The sequence below is a fragment of the Daucus carota genome, chromosome 4, assembly GCF_001625215.2.
Source record: "Daucus carota subsp. sativus chromosome 4, DH1 v3.0, whole genome shotgun sequence".
Lineage (NCBI taxonomy): Eukaryota > Viridiplantae > Streptophyta > Magnoliopsida > Apiales > Apiaceae > Daucus > Daucus carota.
In genome coordinates, this window is record NC_030384.2 from 45,178,685 (window position 1) to 45,197,511 (window position 18,827).

At 35.8% G+C, this 18,827-nt stretch overlaps 4 protein-coding genes across 5 annotated transcripts; 2 read left to right on the forward strand and 2 right to left on the reverse strand.

The window, feature by feature from the left end:
* Nucleotides 1-1,514: 1,514 nt before the first annotated feature.
* LOC108218431 (probable zinc metalloprotease EGY1, chloroplastic) lies at nt 1,515-7,918 on the forward strand. The gene is made up of 10 exons (XM_017391359.2): nt 1,515-2,122; nt 3,070-3,528; nt 3,667-3,807; nt 4,997-5,098; nt 5,599-5,810; nt 6,067-6,117; nt 6,319-6,388; nt 6,808-6,876; nt 7,406-7,456; nt 7,576-7,918. Exons 1-10 carry the CDS (start codon nt 1,763-1,765, stop codon nt 7,732-7,734), a joined length of 1,674 nt encoding a protein of 557 aa, XP_017246848.1. The 5' UTR covers nt 1,515-1,762; the 3' UTR covers nt 7,735-7,918.
* Nucleotides 7,919-8,428: 510 nt separating this feature from the next.
* LOC108218432 (histone-lysine N-methyltransferase SUVR3) lies at nt 8,429-11,128 on the forward strand. Of its 2 annotated transcripts, none has more exons than XM_017391360.2 (2): nt 8,429-9,069; nt 10,223-11,128. In XM_017391360.2, exons 1-2 carry the CDS (start codon nt 8,466-8,468, stop codon nt 10,609-10,611), a joined length of 993 nt encoding a protein of 330 aa, XP_017246849.1. In that variant the 5' UTR covers nt 8,429-8,465; the 3' UTR covers nt 10,612-11,128. The 2 variants fall into 2 exon arrangements, with proteins under 2 accessions (XP_017246849.1, XP_017246850.1); XM_017391361.2 differs by having other exon boundaries at nt 8,429-9,057; nt 10,223-10,747.
* A 75-nt stretch (nt 11,129-11,203) lies between these two features.
* LOC108218433 (LOB domain-containing protein 20) lies at nt 11,204-12,986 on the reverse strand. The gene is made up of 2 exons (XM_017391362.2): nt 12,506-12,986; nt 11,204-11,686 (listed from the first exon to the last, which is right to left on the reverse strand). Exons 1-2 carry the CDS (start codon nt 12,863-12,865, stop codon nt 11,333-11,335), a joined length of 714 nt encoding a protein of 237 aa, XP_017246851.1. The 5' UTR covers nt 12,866-12,986; the 3' UTR covers nt 11,204-11,332.
* A 720-nt stretch (nt 12,987-13,706) lies between these two features.
* On the reverse strand, nt 13,707-18,827 carry LOC108218430 (probable inactive leucine-rich repeat receptor-like protein kinase At3g03770). Its single transcript, XM_017391358.2, has 9 exons — nt 18,445-18,827; nt 16,762-18,105; nt 16,291-16,424; nt 15,878-16,118; nt 15,527-15,732; nt 15,412-15,452; nt 14,920-15,031; nt 14,325-14,589; nt 13,707-13,950 (listed from the first exon to the last, which is right to left on the reverse strand). Exons 2-8 carry the CDS (start codon nt 18,095-18,097, stop codon nt 14,332-14,334), a joined length of 2,328 nt encoding a protein of 775 aa, XP_017246847.1. The 5' UTR covers nt 18,098-18,105; nt 18,445-18,827; the 3' UTR covers nt 13,707-13,950; nt 14,325-14,331.

Genomic DNA, 18,827 nt, shown 5'->3' on the forward strand with positions numbered 1-18,827 from the left:
ATTATGAATTTTATGATATTTTATTTCAAATTTGCTAGACCCGGTACAAAAGTCGCAATGTAACTACAATTCTTGAAATCCATACTTAATTGCGAATTTAAATTGGGCCGATTGTTTAGGGCGAATGAGTCTTTGTGGGTAAGGAACCTTTGGCTTATAAACTTCTTCGTTGGGCTTTTGAGAAATGGGCCCAGGACTAGGTTCACTCATAGACTCACGGACTCTAGAACATTCGGGTTTGTCATGATTAGTGCTAGACAAAGAAGGATTTGTTTTAGGAATCGACTCCTCATTTTCATTAACGTTCTCACCAACTTTGTTATCCACTTGATTTCCCGACCTTAGAGAAATAATCGCATTAACATTCTCGTGAGGTCTTTGATTGAGAGGAAACTATATGTTCCTAAACATAAACATGTCTTTTATTCAGTTTTCATTTATGTCCAAGAATAATGTTATTTAAATTTCTTTTTTCACTTTATGACATTTCCTCATCTCTATTTTTACATATCTCAATTGAAATTTTTTCAATCTTTATCAAATGTTATTCCATCAGTTCCAGTTTTTTTATATTTTTTCGTTATTTGATATGTATATCAAATTTTTTATAAAAATATGGTTATATTTAATTTTTTTGTTTCTGAATAAAAATTAAGATATTGTATTTTTATTAAGAAGTAAATTTTTTTAATAGTTAATGAAATTAGATTATATAAGAGTTTTAAAATACGTGATGGACTCTCAATTATATATGTATATAATTTAAGGGGACTGAGAAAATAGTTGAGAATTTTTTTTCATTGTCTACTATGAATCAAATATTTTAGTAAAGTTTATTTTTCTTACACAGACATATAAAACGGGATTGAAGAACTTGCAAAAACAATTGAATAAAATCGTGTAGACAATAATTATGTAAATTTGTTGATATATAAACTAAAGTCAGTGTTACAAAATGGGGAATCGGACCTAATCGGTTGAACTACCGATTCAGGGATTAATCGGAAATCGGGGATTAATTGGAGTGAAAATCGGATTTATTTTAATATTAAAATATTATTTAATATTTAGTTATTATTATATTAGCTATTTAGTAACAAATATATTTACTATATTTATAAACTCTATAATTATTCATATTCAAAGTAATATAGTATTTTAAATTTATTAATTTATCATATATAATTCGATTAAGAAATATATATAAGGATTAATCGGATTTCAAAAATCGAATCGGTGACCGACCTTGCAGGGGATTAATCGAGAATTAATCGGTTAAATCGGAGATTTTTAGAACACTGACTAAACTAAACTAATCATAATATTTTATTATACTTGAAAACATTATGTAATTAATTTTTAAAATTATTGTGATAGAATATATTATTTCAGGAAGATGCTTTATTTCACCGGTGTGTTTACAATGAATCCGACCTTAAATCTTAGATCAACGATTTTTAACCACTCTAAAATATAAATAAATAATATTTTAGTATATGATATTCTAATTTCGTAGACTGAGCAGAGATATTTTAATTTTTTGTATAAAAAAAATTAGAGACGAGAGCAAAAGAAGATATGGGTTTCTGTTTCTCACAGCCAAACGAACAACAAGGAATGATTCTCTCTTTGCCTCTTTCATCTCACTCCATCTTCTAAAAATCAAACACCCACTCCTCTTCTTACAACCTCAACATCAACACATACTTACAACCTCATTCACATACATACAACAACATTAACAGCTGTCTGGGCCACCTCAATGGGAACTCTTACAAGCTGCAGTCTGGGCACATTAAATTTGAACTTCTACACAAGACCAAAGGGCATAATTTCTAGTAATTCTATTACAATCTTGGGAAGCAAAGCAAAAGCTTCCTCGTTGAATCATTGTTTTATGTGCCGACAAAATAGATTGTTTCCCCAAAAGGGTTTTGTTGGTGATACATTTAAGACGTTTAATTCTAGTAATGATGGTAATAATAGTGTTAGTGATGATGGTGAAGATGGGAAGTTGAATAAAGATTCGAACTTGGCGACTGTGGAGTCGAGTAAAGTGGAGCAGGAGGAGAGGGACAATGGGATTAAAGAAGATAAAGCATCCGTGTCATTTTCTTCAGGGGTTAGTTCCTTTCATATCTGTTCATTTGTTTATTGCTTTAATTAGGGTTTTTAAATTAATGTAATTAGGGATTAGGGAATATTATTATAACTTATGATGTATGTGAAGGTGCTACTTTGTGTTTTTAAATATATGAGCTAGTTTGGTTTATGCATTTTACGGTTTAAGGTTTATAGGGGCGAAGCTGAGACCGAGGGGGTTCAAGCTCAATTTTTTTTATGTTCAGCTAGTATTAGGAAAGAAGCTGCGGTTGTTTATTTTTTCTTAAAAGCTTTGCTGGTGAGCTGCTCATGTTGTCTGCCAGTTGTGTTTACAAGAAACTTGTTTACTGTGCTCATGAGCTCACCTCATGGAAACCAAGATAATTTAATTTAATGTTTAATACATGAAGGACATTGAATATTCAAACTTATAGCGTGAATTGAAGTGGAGAGAATACTCTGATTAAAAGTATGATACATGTATCGGTCATAATTGATCAAAGAATTTTTGTATGCGAGCCTACTAAGTGGTCATGCTCATGAGCTTATAAATAATTTTGCTTGCAACCTTTCTACCCAAGTTGCAGTGTGCTTAAGCTCAACTGATCCACAAAATTTTGCTGAAACCTGATTCCGAGTGATTCGTATATTATTGAGCTGAACTTCTCATTTATAGTTCATAAGGTTTTCTGTAAATGTTGAAAAGTTGAAAGGAACTGGACATCGTGAAACCTCAACTCACAAAGTCAAAAGACTTTAAGTGGTACCCTACAGCATCATTTTGTATAGAACTGAGGAATTGGTTAAAGTTACTTATAACTTCATTTACGTGCTGTGCCTTAGTTCAGCAAAAAATGAACATTTTTGATGTACAACTCCATGCCAATATCATATGTCAAGTGGCATCAGTATTTTACTTAGCCAAGTACTGTTACTTTGAGTCTAATGCGCTAGTTGTCCATTCAGCCACCAAATTTTGTGGGGCCATCCTACAATAGTTTTCAAGTTGACTCTTTCAAATTGATGGAATTGCTGGGACCAGAAAAGGTTGATCCTGCTGATGTGAAGCTTATTAAGGAAAAGCTTTTTGGATATTCCACCTTCTGGGTGACCAAAGAAGAGCCATTTGGAGACCTTGGCGAGGGTGTTCTTTTTCTTGGCAATCTTAGAGGCAACAGGGAAGAAGTATTTGCAAAACTCCAGAGTCAGCTTGCAGAAATTATGGGCGACAAGTATAACTTATTTATGGTGGAGGAACCTAATTCAGAAGGTCCAGATCCACGCGGTGGGCCACGAATTAGCTTTGGTATGTTGCGAAAAGATGTTTCCGAACCAGGGCCAACAACACTATGGCAGTATGTCATTGCGCTCCTATTGTTCCTACTCACGATAGGTTCCTCTGTGGAGCTTGGAATTGCATCTCAAGTATGCCAATGCCCCAAGTATTACCTAATCAGTGATGTTTTTCTTTTCTGTGTGTGTACACACATGCATACTTTTCATTGACTCATTAGCTCACTTTATAACTGAGCAATATATGTGCACTTCATATTTGTCTTGCAGATTAATCGGCTTCCACCGGAGATAGTTAAGTACTTCACAGATCCCGATGCCATTGAACCACCAGATATGCAGCTTTTATTCCCTTTTGTAGAGTCTGCTCTACCCCTGGCATATGGAGTGTTGGGGATTCAGATATTTCACGTAAGGAATATTTTCTCGATTGCTTCTTTTTTATTTGGTGTTTTCTGTAGAAACAATTTAGTTATACCTTGTAGTCCTGTGACTAGTAAGATTATGTGTTTTGGTTTAGTACCTATTGGATCTAATGCTTCTAAGGCTCACGGATTGCTGTAGATGTCATTATGATTTCTAACTGTAATGTTTGGTCTACAATTGGAAGGAAAAGGGATGATACTACTGTTGATATCATTATTACTATTGTTTTGGTTGCCACTACTTAAATTCGGAGCAAGTGATGGTTCTGAGATAGCACTGATGTCATTTTGATTTTTGCCCCCTGTTATCTCCCAAGAGCCAGAGACCTCAAATTACTATTATTCCCTAAACAGGAGCATAACTACCTACGTCGTACCTCTCCCTTAAAACAGTATATTGATTCACATCCCGTGTTTTTACTCTCTTGCTAGTCGCTACACAGTTATTATGATAAAATGTGTGGGGGCAGAAATTAAGACAACTTTAATTGTCAGGTGGCCAAGTGATTAATAGGTATTGTATATGACTTTCCATTGATAGAAATCGTATTTGTATTACTTGTAAAATCATACTTCACTTTTTCTTATTGACATTATTGGCTTTCATGTTTAAACATCAATGTAAACCTTATTAGCATAGATTTTTGTTGCAATGTGTAAATCTGCAGCAAGCAAATAGTGTAATGAACTGATATGTCTGAACACCATGTTGATATAATGTCCTCATGCATTCCCCACCATTAACCTGTTATGTTTCTTTTGCAAATTCACGCATTAGGTCATATTCTTATCTTGTTTGCACATCAGGGAATATCCAAAATTGTCTTCTTAGTTCTTGCATCCAAATGTTCAGTTTCTTGTTCTAATAGTTAGGTTTAACTACAGATTATAATACGAACTTATGAAAATGACTATTTGCTTCTCATGACTTGCTATCATATGCTAGTTATATGTTATGGAATATGTCATCGCGTCTTCCCATCTAGCATTTAAACATTTTTTCACAATAGTTTGAGAATGACTCAACCCATCTAGTATTTAAACAATTTTTCACGATGAATTTAAGTTACCTGTATTTCAGACTTTCAGTTGCATCTGTTCCTTCGAAGCTCTGTACACCTAATCTTCAGTTTCACATGTTACATTTGTACATAAAAGGGGTTTATTTCCTGCAGGAAGTAGGACATTTTCTTGCAGCATTCCCAAAAAATGTGAAATTGAGTATCCCTTTCTTTATCCCTAATATTACTCTCGGAAGCTTTGGAGCAATAACTCAGGTAAACTTGCAAATATTGCCCTAATAAACTCTTCACTGTCCTTACATTTTTTTTCCTACTTCACTTTATATCTACTGTTAGAATTATGCTTTAATTTTAAAATTTTATTTTGATACTTGGTTGATGTTATTAAGTCCTTACTTAAACTATATTAGGATTTGATTTGAATTAATTTTGTATGGCAGCAGCGTTTTAGGAAAGATAGGCTATTTCAATTATATTCTTGGCTTATATAATGGCCCACCTAAATGATTATAATTATATATATGAGTTTACGTTATATATATATATATATATATTTCTCCATTATACTTTTATACACATAGAAATGAACCTACAGATACCTATATCTTTGTGGTGACACAATAATCGGAAAATTAAAATAGCATAGGCACTTCTTTGCTGTCTTTTATTTAAATTAAATTACACTCCTTTGATAAGAAGTAGGTGTTTTTTATTTGTCTTTTTTTAATCTATAATTCCTTTCATGGTCTGTGCAGTTCAAATCTATTCTTCCTGATCGAAAGACACAAGTCGACATTTCATTAGCAGGGCCATTTGCGGGTGCGGTTCTCTCATTTTCAATGTTTGCTGTTGGACTGCTGCTTTCATCAAATCCAGATGCAGCACGAGATATGGTTCAAGTTCCCAGCATGCTTTTCCAAGGGTCTTTGCTACTTGGTCTCATTAGCAGAGCTAGTCTTGGTTATGCGTATGTTCCTTCTTTGCTGCTTTAGTTCACTGACTGGTGAATTGTCTGCTTTATAATAAAATTGTTGTGGTACCTTTTTGTCTTGTAAGTTGCTACATATGGCCTGTACAGGATCCTTAATATCTGCTTACTCAAAGATAGATAACATATTAAGCTAAATATTATGTGCATGAAAATTAATTTAAAAATTTGTTCTGCAGAAAATATGCCAGATCCTTTTCTGACACAATATCTAACCACTACATAAAATTTGCAGAACAATGCATGCGGCTACAGTTCCAATCCATCCTCTCGTTATTGCAGGCTGGTAATATGTTATTCTGATTGCTTTCTTACTTCCCCAGTCCCGTACCTACAACATCTGACACATCACAATATTCGAAAAAGAGATACTTGGCTTCAATATAGATATCCAAATACCCTACAAATGGAATAGATAAAATGTAATTAAATGAAAATTGTGTGCCCATGCAAGTTAATATTTTCTCAGAGCTCATGTCCTTAACAGGTGTGGTTTAACTACATCAGCTCTTAATATGCTTCCTATTGGGTGCCTTGACGGTGGAAGGGCTGTGCAGGTATCCACTATGATTTATGTTCTCTTGTTTAAGTTAGTACTGCAGTTAGGAGATTGAAATTGTATATAATGTTGCATTCTTGCCATTTGGACTGCGACCACACTTCTTACACACATGACAGTTAAGTGATACTTCTTATATTTACTGGTTTAATACATGTGAATGGATGACAAACAACAATTGCCCTACTGTAGTATACTAGTATCTGATTGATTCTGATATTATGTATTCCAACTTCACTTTGCAGTAAACAAACAATATTTGTAAGTATGAAACTTGTCGTTCCAAAGTTATTATTTCGGAGTAACATCTGTTAATGACTGAGAAAAATCTAAATCTTAAATGGTAGACAATCAGTTTTTTGAACATTACCATATGTCCGCTGTACATAACACTTCAGACATGTTTATGTTTGACAGGGAGCTTTTGGCAAAAATTCTCTGGTTGGATTTGGTTTAGCCACTTATTGTTTGCTTGGATTGGGAGTGGTACGTCTTTCCTTCATTAGTTTGTTTGTTATGCACCTGGCATTGCTGTATTCAAATTCAGTTTCATGTATTATGTGATGGTCTGTATGGAAGCCATTGATTCAGTATTTTACTAAGTGAATTTAAATCTCACCCGATTCCTCTAGATATGGGTGTAGTCTTTATCAGACGGCTAAGCAGGATTTTAATTAGTCAAGAATTATAGTGTACTGATTGGGTATCTAGATCTTGTTTGCACCATCGACTTCTGCTAAACTGACTGCTGAGTGTCATGATAGTATTATCTGGTCTGAGAATGCAATAAAGCACCACATCAGAAGATTTACTTCTTTGTCAGTCTAAAATCTGAATTGACTGATTACTTGGAGCTGGGATGTAAAAATTTTAAAGTGGGTCAATCGCTTGGCTCTTGTTTCTAGAGTTATATATATCTACATGGTGTATCCCAGCTCCAAGTAGTTTGAGGAAGAAGTTCTACAAGTAGGCGATTAGCTATTTCTTACTGAATTACTTAATTTTGTCCTCTCAGCTTGGTGGGCCATTATCACTTCCTTGGGGTTTGTACGTGCTTATCTGTCAGGTACTAGTTCTATTATTGCTCAATATTAGTTTCAAATATGAATTATATTATCTGTTGCTACAGAAACAGTTGAATATGAGTTTGTATATGCATAATTCATGACAAAATTACATGCACAGAGGACACCAGAGAAACCATGTCTGAATGATGTTTCAGAGGTCGGGACTTGGAGGCAAACGGTGCTTGCAATCTTCATTTTCCTTGTTGCATTGACACTTCTTCCTGTATGGGATGAGCTTGCGGAGGAGCTGGGTATAGGTTTGGTAACAACATTTTGATAGTCGATACTATATAGTAAAGCCAGTTATAGGTTTTAGTTGAAGATAAAATTAGTTAAATTGGGATGGTTCAAGTTTGTAACATTCCCACTCTGTATATGATGATACAGCTATGCCTTCTTAACACTATTCAGCTGGCTGATTTTTTCACTTGAATACACACAAGAAATTGGGAGTTCGACAATTTCTTTTGTTGTGCTGCAGGTCAGGCTAGCCGGCCCTAATTAAAAACAATGAAAAACCAGGAAAATTGTGATCAGAGAATTACAGTAACAATATGAAATTAAGTATAGTGAAGAACCAATTATAACAAGAATAATTTAAAATAATTATGAGTTCTAGTCGAGATTGTTATTTGAATTTGGTGGTTACTTCTTAACCTTAATGGTGAACTGAACTAGTAAATTTTTGTGTGCAGCTTATATATCTTTAAAAACATTACTTGGATACATTATTTATAAATATATAAATTTAAATGTAATTAATTTTATATAAGAATTAATCAAATATTAAATATAGTTATATTTTACTTTTTAAAACTTGTATGGGAGAAAACGAGAACAAAAGTGTGTAGAGACAAATCTTGTCAAAAATAAAAGAAAAGAAAAGAAAGGTAATATTATATAATAGATTCAATAAAAAGAAGACGCGTGAAAAAATAAGAATTTTAACGGTCCTTAATGGTAACCTATATATACGCTCTCCTCATAGTTTGCGACTTGTAATTTGTAATGAAGGAAAAGGTTTGCAAAATAGATGAAAGCCAAAAAGCATACGCTTCTTTGTTTCACTGCGCCCATATCATTTTCCCATGGCTGGACCCCACAGAGCTCGCCTCGATTTCCTCAACCTGCAAAACCCTAAATTCAATCGCAAAATCCATAACTACCGCCCGAATCTCCGACGCTTCTAGAACATTCGAGAACCTCCCAATCCCCTTCGTCAACACCGTCGATGACCAGCCTTACGCCTACTTCAATTACACTCCCACCCAAACCCTAGCTTTTAATCCCTCTTTTTCGGGGCGCCAGCCATGGGGCGGGAACCGGGTGACCCGACCCGGTTTGTTTGTGGATACTGTTGTTGTGAGGGATGCGTGCGGGTGTGGATGTGAGAGGTGTGATGTGGAATTGGAGTGCCCGTGTAGGGAAATGAGTGCGCCGGAGCTGAGTCGAGAATGCGGACCGAGTTGTAAGTGTGAGTTGGAGTGTGGGAATCGGTTGACTCAGAAGGGAATTGATGTCAAGGTTAAGATTGTGAAAGACGAAAGAAAGGGCTGGGGTTTGTTTTCGAATCAAGTTATTAAACAAGGGAACTTCGTATGTGAGTATGCAGGTTTGTGTGCCTTCGTGTTTTTTGAATGTCAAGATTTTCTAAGTTGCAATCTGTTTTTTGTGCTTTTTTGTTATGCAGTTGTTGTTAAATGTTTTAATAAGATATTAATTGAAAACAAAAATTTAAAATTTCAGTGTATGCATCTAGTTGCATATTGAAGTTTATGATGAGTATCTAGATGATGGTATTCGATTCATGACTGTTTTTCTGTCACAGGTACTTTTTCGATGTTGTTATTATTTAGTGAGAAAAAAGAATGTATTAGGTTTGTTTAGTGAAAGAATGTATTGGGTTCATTTGCGCTTGGATCTGCAGGATGAAAACATAAGTCCGTAATAGTTCATATCAAGTGGCTGATGTTTGTTGTTTTTGAAATAATCAGAACATATTTGTATGAACAGAAAACTAATATAAAATTGCCTCAGTTTTTGTTTTTACTTTTTATATTCCAACTGAAGCTACAGGGATCATTATTGCCCATTAGTAGTAACATCCAGAAAAAATTAAGCGTCGTTTATAACCTTCACTCTCAAGGAAGCTGTCAAATTGTATATTACTTATGTATATATAGCCATATAGGTGTGTGACCACCCCGAGTGAAACTTGAGTTTATTCACAAATATACTCAATCAATACATATTCATATTCTATAATATAATGAAGGTTATAACTTTTTAAATAGTCATCTTACGAGTAACAGAATAAGTAAAATTCTAATTAGAAGGAAACTGATTTTAATTGATTTCACTTCTTAATAGTTACTATTCCTAATCTTCTACAGTAAAAGATAAACACCTCTCTAGTGCCCTCAGAATAAAACTAAGAAATTCTTGATAATCTATGTTCCTAGCGCAATACTATTACTTAAGCTTAAGATCAAATATACCTCTGACAATGATAAAATTCATAATAGAGGAAATGCTTTTGCATTACTTTTCTTCCATAAATAGCAGAATGCGTTATATATATTAGATATAGGGGGTTAATTATATTTTTCCAACGAGTAGGAAAAATATGTTTTCTCTCATTATGTTTATTACTTTAATATTTTTCCTTTTCTCATAAATTATAATTAGTGAGCATGCTGCCCTGCTGATATATGCCTCTTTCTTTTAAATTGGTGACTGAAAGTCATTTCTTCCGTGACAATCAGGTGAACTTCTGACAACAAAAGAAGCAAGATTGAGGCAACAAACATACGACAAACTTGCACAGGGCGGTAAGTTTTTTCCAGCTCTTCTAGTTGTGAGGGAGCATCTTCCATCCGGAAATGCTTGTATGAGGATCAATATTGATGCCACAAGGGTAGGCAATTTCGCGAGGTTCATCAACCATTCTTGTGACGGAGGAAATCTTTCAACAGTTTTAGTGCGAAGTTCAGGAGCTTTGCTACCACGGCTTTGCTTTTTTGCATCCAAGGACATACTAGAAGGTGAAGAGCTTACTTTCAGTTATGGGGATATAAGACTTAACAAGAAAGGCTTGCAGTGTTTTTGTGGTAGCTCCTGTTGTGTCGGAATCCTGCCTTCCGAGCAAACATGATTTCAGTTATTGAAGAAGATTGATAGTTGTCACCTTATTTATCCACTGACATTACAGTAAATTAAGTTTTGCATCAGTCACAACACTTGTTGGGTGGTAACTGGGTGATGGTGAAGTGGCAGTTGCTCTTTGACAATGACGTTTTTCCTCAATGAGGCCTCACTGATTCTATATGCCCAAACTTCTATAATGAACAAGAATGATGAAGATGTCAGAACTATACAAGTGTTGCCACTGAATGAACAAATCATCCAGTGGGCAAGATCGGTGGGAGCTGTGGAAGGGGCAACAAGTCTTTGAACATGAATGTCTGTGCCAATACTTCTAAGAAATCCTCCACAGCTTCTCTCGAGGCTTTATGGACCGCCTCTTAAACTTGAAACTGATTGTTACCTTAACTGATTATAACGTTAAACATTTCTTTGTCCGAGTGTCGGCTGATGGTCAACATTTCTATGTTGTATTTGATATCCTTATTTTATTTTATTTTTGATATAAGATTTACCGGATTTATCTATGCATATGCCAACTGTGGATATGCATGTTCCAGAAACATAACATATACGAATTTCTACATTCTATAGCCCAGAGCTGACTGGTAGAAGGACATATGTTGTCTTTATCAGGTATGCATTTATAAAGATATGTTTCTGTCTACATGGTGATTATGCTCACAAGCACATTTGGATTTTATTTGCAGATATGAAAAAAGGGAATTAAACTACGCAGAGTGAATCATCTGATTTGCAACCGCCAGTGATGGATCATGATTTTCATCCCCATCTTCCTCCAACTCATCTTGGGGCGGCTGGGAAAGTTGAAGAGGCTCAAAACTTTGGGTGGTGGGTACCGTAGTTTCGCCTACGAGTTCCAACCCAGGGTTGAAGCTTCTCAAGTTAATGAAGTTGTTGGAAGCGGAGGAGTTGTTGGAGTATGCTGGCTGCATGATGGAAATGTTCTGGTGCTGGTGTTGCTGCTGTTGTTGCTGTGCGCTTTGAAAAGCATTCGCTACCGCCACCTGACTGTTTATTAACTGGGTTTGAACCAGCGCCAGCTCAGCTTTTAAAGCTGCCACCTATACCTCAACAACAAAGAAATAGTTGATCTGAAAATTGGATGCTAATTTATTTTTCTAGTGTAGTGGTCATTGATGTTCTGCATTTTAGTACTACATGTCAAGGTAAAAATTAAAATGAAGTGGTAGATACTAGAAGCTTGTGGTAGATCGATTACTGAAACTCAAAGAGCACTTCCCGACTTATTTGGTGGAAAGATCACTAAAGGTGGTATATCGCCGGTAATTGTTCAGGCAATTATGTATCAAAACAAACAAATATCTACTTGCCTCCGTTTCAAATTATTTGTCCGTGATACAACTAAAAGAATAATTTAAAAAATATAGAGTATATTAATATTATAGTTTGCTAGTCTTTTGCTCCCTCTGTTTGAATTTTAGGTCTGTTGATCATAAAAAATTTTAGGATAAGTAATTTGAAAGACTTGATTTTGATCTTGCTCGACGAAAGAACTAAACTGGACGTTCGTTTTTCTCTTTTGCTGGAAATGCGAAAATAAATGAATAATTTGAACAAGTATGCATAACTCAAAATTATAATAAATGCTACAAACACATTCGTTCTCTTTCGTTTGGGGAGAAAACGTCCACGAGACGAGAGAAAGTTGACTCTGTGTTTATGTGTACGCAAGAACGTAGGATTTAATCATATTCCTGATCATCTAGAATATTATTAGATCAAACAATGTACGTAGACGATGGTATCACTCTTGCTCTGCACGGGAGATAGATGGTTTAAATGGTGCGTGAGCGTTTTTAATTATTAAAAGAAAAAAACAATTGAAGAAGAAGCTAGCATAAGGAGAGAGATGGATGAACCTGTTGCTGCAAAGCAAGTATAGTGGAGACACAGCCATAGACAGGATCAGACAACCTGGCTTGAGCTTCATATGATATAGTGACCACTGCATCATGCCTGCGGTTCATAGGAATATTCAGCAGCAGCTTCGACACATTGCTTGCCCCGAACACCTTATGCACTGCTGCGAACCTAGCTGCTCCCTGGTCTGTCCCAAAATGCGGAGCAAAGATGCATCCACTCACACACTTCCTCCTCAAAAACTTGCATGCTCCACAAGGAGCTGCACTGCCACTCGCGGCTACCTCAACCACACGTTTCCCTGTGTTCCCGCCCTTGCGACGGCTGTCAGAGGGGGACTCACTCTGTAGCTCCGCCATATAATCATATAAGAGAAACAGAGGAAGGGAGGTTCTTTATATGAAGTAAAGTGATGAGAAAGACATGCAAGTCTCGTGAGCTACACTGGATTGTAAGTTATGATATATAGCTAGCTAGGATGCAAAAGGTTGGTTTGGTGAGAGAGTTTGGTGTGAGCTGCTGCACGTGCAAAGGGAGTGTATACAAATGATAATAGCACTAGTAACAGAAAAAAGAAAAAGAAGGAAGAAAGATGCAGGTTTGTTCAAGGCTTTTGTTACTAGAACCATAAGTATGGTATGTAGTGTAATGGTTTTTTCAGTTACAAAGCTTGTATGGAAGGCATGGTTTCCTTATGGGAGGCCACAAGATTTGTGCTGCCCGTGGCGTGTGTTGTTTGATGGAGGGAACCAGACGCATCATGCATCCATGTGTCGATGCAACTTTCTATCTTTACGTGTCATTTATATATTGTGATCCAAGAGGTCGAGAAGCCGCACCCCCATCCAACAACACAACCATCCAACAAGACAACCATATATATACATGGCCACGCCTAGGGCAAGAAGCCATTCGTCTAAGGCGCCAAAATTAATCTACCATACACTTCAATGTTGCAAGAAAATTAGAAGCAAAAGTAAAAGATAAAGACTGCATATATGAGACTAACGGAAGACGATTTTACTTATCTTGATTCAAATAAAAATGTATTCAATTAGATTCAGCTAAAAGAAAAGTTGCTAAAGTAATGCATATGAAAAATTACAGGTTTATAATGGATTTAGGTTAATAGTAAGATTTGGCTTCAATGTAGTGACTAATGCACAACATTACTTCTGTTATATACTTTAGATGAAAAACTGCAATCCGAAAATTTGACCTCAATATATTGGTTGGTGCACAGCATTAGTCTAATCAGGCAGTTCTTGTATTCTATGAACTCCTTCAGACTTGTAATCTACAAACTTATATACAGAGAGAAAAAATAACTGGAAAAATTTCATCCCTGTCTATTCTGATGGCTGGTCAGTGATGCAAGCATGTCATGACATAGAGATATATAATCTAGAAGTCCCAACAGACCGGTGAAGATTCTTGGTGATACCTGCAGATTGAAGAAATTGTTATATCACAAGGAAAGCAATATTAGCTACTCAACATTTAATTTTTACCCAAGCTTTTTTGTTCTAGTGAAGCTAGTTTATCAGGAGAAACAAAGGCATTGAACCTTTTATGCTTTAATAGCATCCAGAGACCAAGTAAAGAGTCAAACTAAATGAAATTCAAGGTTACTTGTGCACATCCAAATATAGAAATGCATACAAAAATCAATTGACAAAAACAAGTATGCATTTCATATACATGAATATATGCATATAATTGCAATCTGATAACATAAAGATAAGTTACCCTTTATAGTCAAGTGACCTTGAAAGAATGTATTCCCAGAAACCACTGTTACAGGTCAAGATCAGGTACCTGGATTTTAGTGCCATGGAACTGAAGTTCGAAAAGGCGAATCTGGGGAAGCATCACTGCTTTGAGAAGAGTCCTGAACCTGAACAGCAAATCTCAAATTCCACAGAACATCCTCTAAGGAAGGTCTATCAGCTGGATTCTTAAGCATACACCTGCTGGATATTTCCATCATTGTCTTCAAAGATTCGTCTGAATATGCATTTCGAACTGCTGGATCAATCATGCTCTTTCGAGCTGCACTGTCAGCTGTTAAGCTTGCTTGTAACTGCATGGCTCAAAAAAAAAAAAATATTAGTACTGGTATCTACTGAAATCTGCAGTAAGGTGTTAAATACTAGCTAGCAAATTCAGTAAATATGACTATGAGCCCAGTAGCCCACGTAACGTGGGAGTGATGCATGTTTGAATTTTGGCAGAGGCAACATCTACAAGATTCCCGCCTTATTATCTACACTCACGCAATAACAACTTGTCGCCAGTTTTGGCTTGTATATACGAATCACTTGTAGATACAGCAAAGAGAAGATTATAAAGAAAGTATTTTAAAAAATCTACAGAATATCCGGTTTTAAATTGATATATCAGATGCTTTTACCTGGTCCATCACAATTTCCACATCATTTTGTGTGCTGATATTTCGACCAACTATTATTTCTAGTAGTATCACCCCTAGGTCTTTAATATCAGATTTTTCCTGATATTGAATCCTGGCAAGCATACATGTTACATGAAGGGATTAGTCAGTTGATGAAATAAGCTTATATGCTGAAAACTAGGATCAGAAAGCAGTTTGCAGAAACCAAAGTTGCACTAAAGAGGGGCGTTAGAGGAAGTACAGAGCTAAGTAAATGCATCAAGACAACAAGTTTTTCTTTCATGGAGCTAAAACTTACATCGCATCTTAAAATAGATGTCAACCATATTGATTAAAATTTATATTGTCTGTTGCTGAAAAGAAAAAATCTAGATCCATGCATGCAAAGTTTTTCTGGCTTGCAACTTTTGGCTCCTGCCTGTTCTCATACTTGTAAATTTATTATATGCATTTATTTATGCATGAAGCCATCTAAAGAATATCTTAACAGACCTGGTGGCATCAACTTCTTTTGATCTTCTTTGACTGCCTACCTGTTAAGCCAGTAATACCTTCAGCTTCAAGTAGGAGTGAAGGGATATGTAACAACAAATAGACAATTTTATACCTTCCCCATATTTTGTGCTATAATAGGCAGATTGTGACTGCCAATCTTTGCTACAAGGTTCTGGTCCAATAAAATATCTGTTATTTTTAGGTTATTTGTGAATACGCCAGGCACAATACCCGTGTGTAGAAATTGGATGCCCTTTGCAACCCCTATGGCAGCTGATATGCGTCGGGACCAAGTGAGCCTTTTCCTATTACTTCTAACTGCAAAGTATTCAAGACAATCAGTCACATCAAAATTAGAAATATGAAGCCCGGTGCCTATCCATCTACATACCATAATTCGATTAAAGGGTTATCTATAAAATATATATATGAAGTTGAATAACAAAAAAGGAATATCATTTACCAGATAACCAGTCCCTTAGTGTTCCATGTGGCACATATTCGAAGACCAGAAATATTCTGCTAACACTCGAATCATCCAAGTAACACTCAAAGCAGTGCCCAAGAGCACTGACCAAATTTTGATTTCTAAGTTTAGATATCAGTTCTATGTGGTGCATGAATCTTTGAGTGCTGTGGCTTTTTTTCATTTTGAGACACCTGATGGCGATGACCATGCCATCCTTAAGCTGACCTTTGTACATCTGAGCACAGAAGGAAAAAGCTATTATACGCAACTCATTTAGCCAAGAGAAAATCATACATTAATTAATAACTACCACAATCCATATAAGAACATTCTGGAACATTAGCAGAAAATAATGATAGTTCTGGGACAATATACTTGACATTCTGTAACTGTAAGTTTTGCCATACCTGACTGTAGGGACCATCATTAATAAAAGCTGATGTGTCAAAGTTATTAGTTGCATCCTCGAGCTCTTTCAATGAATAGGTCCGATAAGCTGGAACACCAAGTGCTCCTAGCTTCATTGCTCTACTTGTATACCCTTCATTGACAAAAAGCCAAACAGACAAATATTGTCCTTCAGAGATATTAGATATTAATGTGTAGCGAAGTACATCATATTGTTCTCTCTTTAAGTTGATTATATAAGTGCATCTTTTGTATATCACATATCTTACTATGACACAGGGCTTAACACAAAGCTTATATTCAGAAACCTAAAAATACTCAGTTGTGATAATATTTGGGAAAAACAAAAATTTTATAAAAATGAAATTTTATATCAACTTGCCGACCTGTTCTGAAGTAATTAGCAGCATGGTAACTATCAAAAATAATTAAGGAAAATAATATAATAATTAATATAAAGGAAAGCATACTTGCATCTGGATGCAAATTTGAGTTTCCTGCAGATGCTTTTTCCTTCATTGATCTATCTGGAGGTGATTTCACTATACGCGTTCCACGAACTCTTCTCAGTGCCAAGAAAACTAGGGCAACTATTATGATTACACCAATAATTCCTCCAGATACACTCAATGCCAGCACCATCTTGGAGGCTTGCCTTTTCTTTTGGTGATGAGGTATGATTCCCACAGCCAGAGCTTCAGTACTACAAAAGGAGATGGCATGTTGACTTCTTTCTCCATTAGCTAAGCAATTATTAGCAGAAATAACAACCCTATTTTTGGGATCGGAGAGAAGACAGTTTGGCAAACTACCAGATAAAAGATTCCCAGATAAATCCACTAATTTAAGTGCCGCATTGCAGGCCATATCTACAGAAAGAATTCCAGTAAATCGGTTTTCTCCAATGTTTAGATAAGTTACTGATGGCAGGGAAAACAAAGAAGGTGGAAAACGTCCTACAAATTTGTTAAAAGACAAATCAATAGTTTGAAGCTGATTAAAAGAGCTCACTTCGTCTGGGATTGCAGAGTGGAACTTGTTCCTCCTCAGCACAAGTGTGATTATCTTTTTGCTACCTATCTGAGGAAATTGAGGTCCAAGAGAATTATCTCCCAACTGAAGCACTTGAAGGTTTGTCAATCTTCTAATATTAGGCACTGAACCAGTAAGTTTATTACGTGAAAGATCAAGGACTCTAAGGTTTTCCAAAATTCCAAATGATTCTGGCATCGACCCATTCAACAAATTCTTCTTCATACTCAGGACAGCCAAAAGAGACAATGAACTCAACTCATCTGGAATTCTACCATGGAACAAATTGTCATCAAGTATAAGTGTTTGGAGATTTGTCAAAGACGAAATCTCCTGCGGAATCACTCCTTGAAAAAAGTTTGTACTAATATTGAGTATTTCCAGTGATGTTAGTCCTGAAATACTACCAGGCAGTTGGCCCCTTAGACCAAGGGAAACCAACGTGAGGACTTTTAAACTAGGAAGCTTCACAAGTGTATTAACAAACAAAGGCGTGGAGAAATTTCTAGGCAACGGAGGAGCACTCTTTTCCCCAATAATATGCAGCTGAGTAATGCTACCTTCATAACATACAACAGTAACAGATGAAGTTGGTTCAATATTGCAGAAATCTGTCTTATTTTTCCAGCTGCTAAGAACATCTGGGTAGCCGAGAAGGCTTTGAATTGTCAAAAGGGTTTGGGTTTCGGATGATGGCTGCAGCTCCGAATGACAGAATGAATTTGTCAAAACAAGGAGAAGTAGAAGTGTTGAACTTCTAAAACTTGTTCCCATTTCAGCAACTACAAAAATTGAACAACATATTAGAAGCTTGGAAGCATAGCATTTTGTTAGTTCTTTTTTACAAGGATTGAGCATGTATCTAGTACTAGTTGGGGGCAAAATGAAAAATCTATTACCTATTACCTACTATAACATAATCAAATTTCACCAGCAGTGTTTTATAATTTGTACAATTAAACACAATCTGGAGGAGATGTCATCATCAGGATGTACAGATGCACATGCATAGAAAGTTTATATCTTGACATGTCCTACCTTACAATCATAGTGCATTTTGACTATATCAACAAAAACAGTAACAACACTCAAACATGAAACTGAAATCTTGAAAAGCTTACCTCTCTCAGGAGCAAAAACCAAAGAAAACCCTGGCTTGAGGGTCTCTTTTGGAATGAGGTTTGAATCCCAGCTAAAGTAGTGTGCTGGAAATAGTAAGTAAAACCAAATAAACCACAGAAAGTCTCTGATGCAGCCCTTGATCAGAAACCTCCTAAAACCAACTAAAAATGCTGGCTTTAGTGAACCACAAGCCTTAGGGAGCAAAAACCCAAAACAAAGATAACATCTTCAATCAAAAATTCCACTAACTAGCTGAAAAGATTGAGACCCATTATGGAGAAAGTAAAGACCCGACCCTATAATGTACTGAACATGGAAGCTTTTGAGAAAGGGTGATTTACAGTGAAGAGACCACCAATTAAAAAAAGTGAAAAATGGTTAA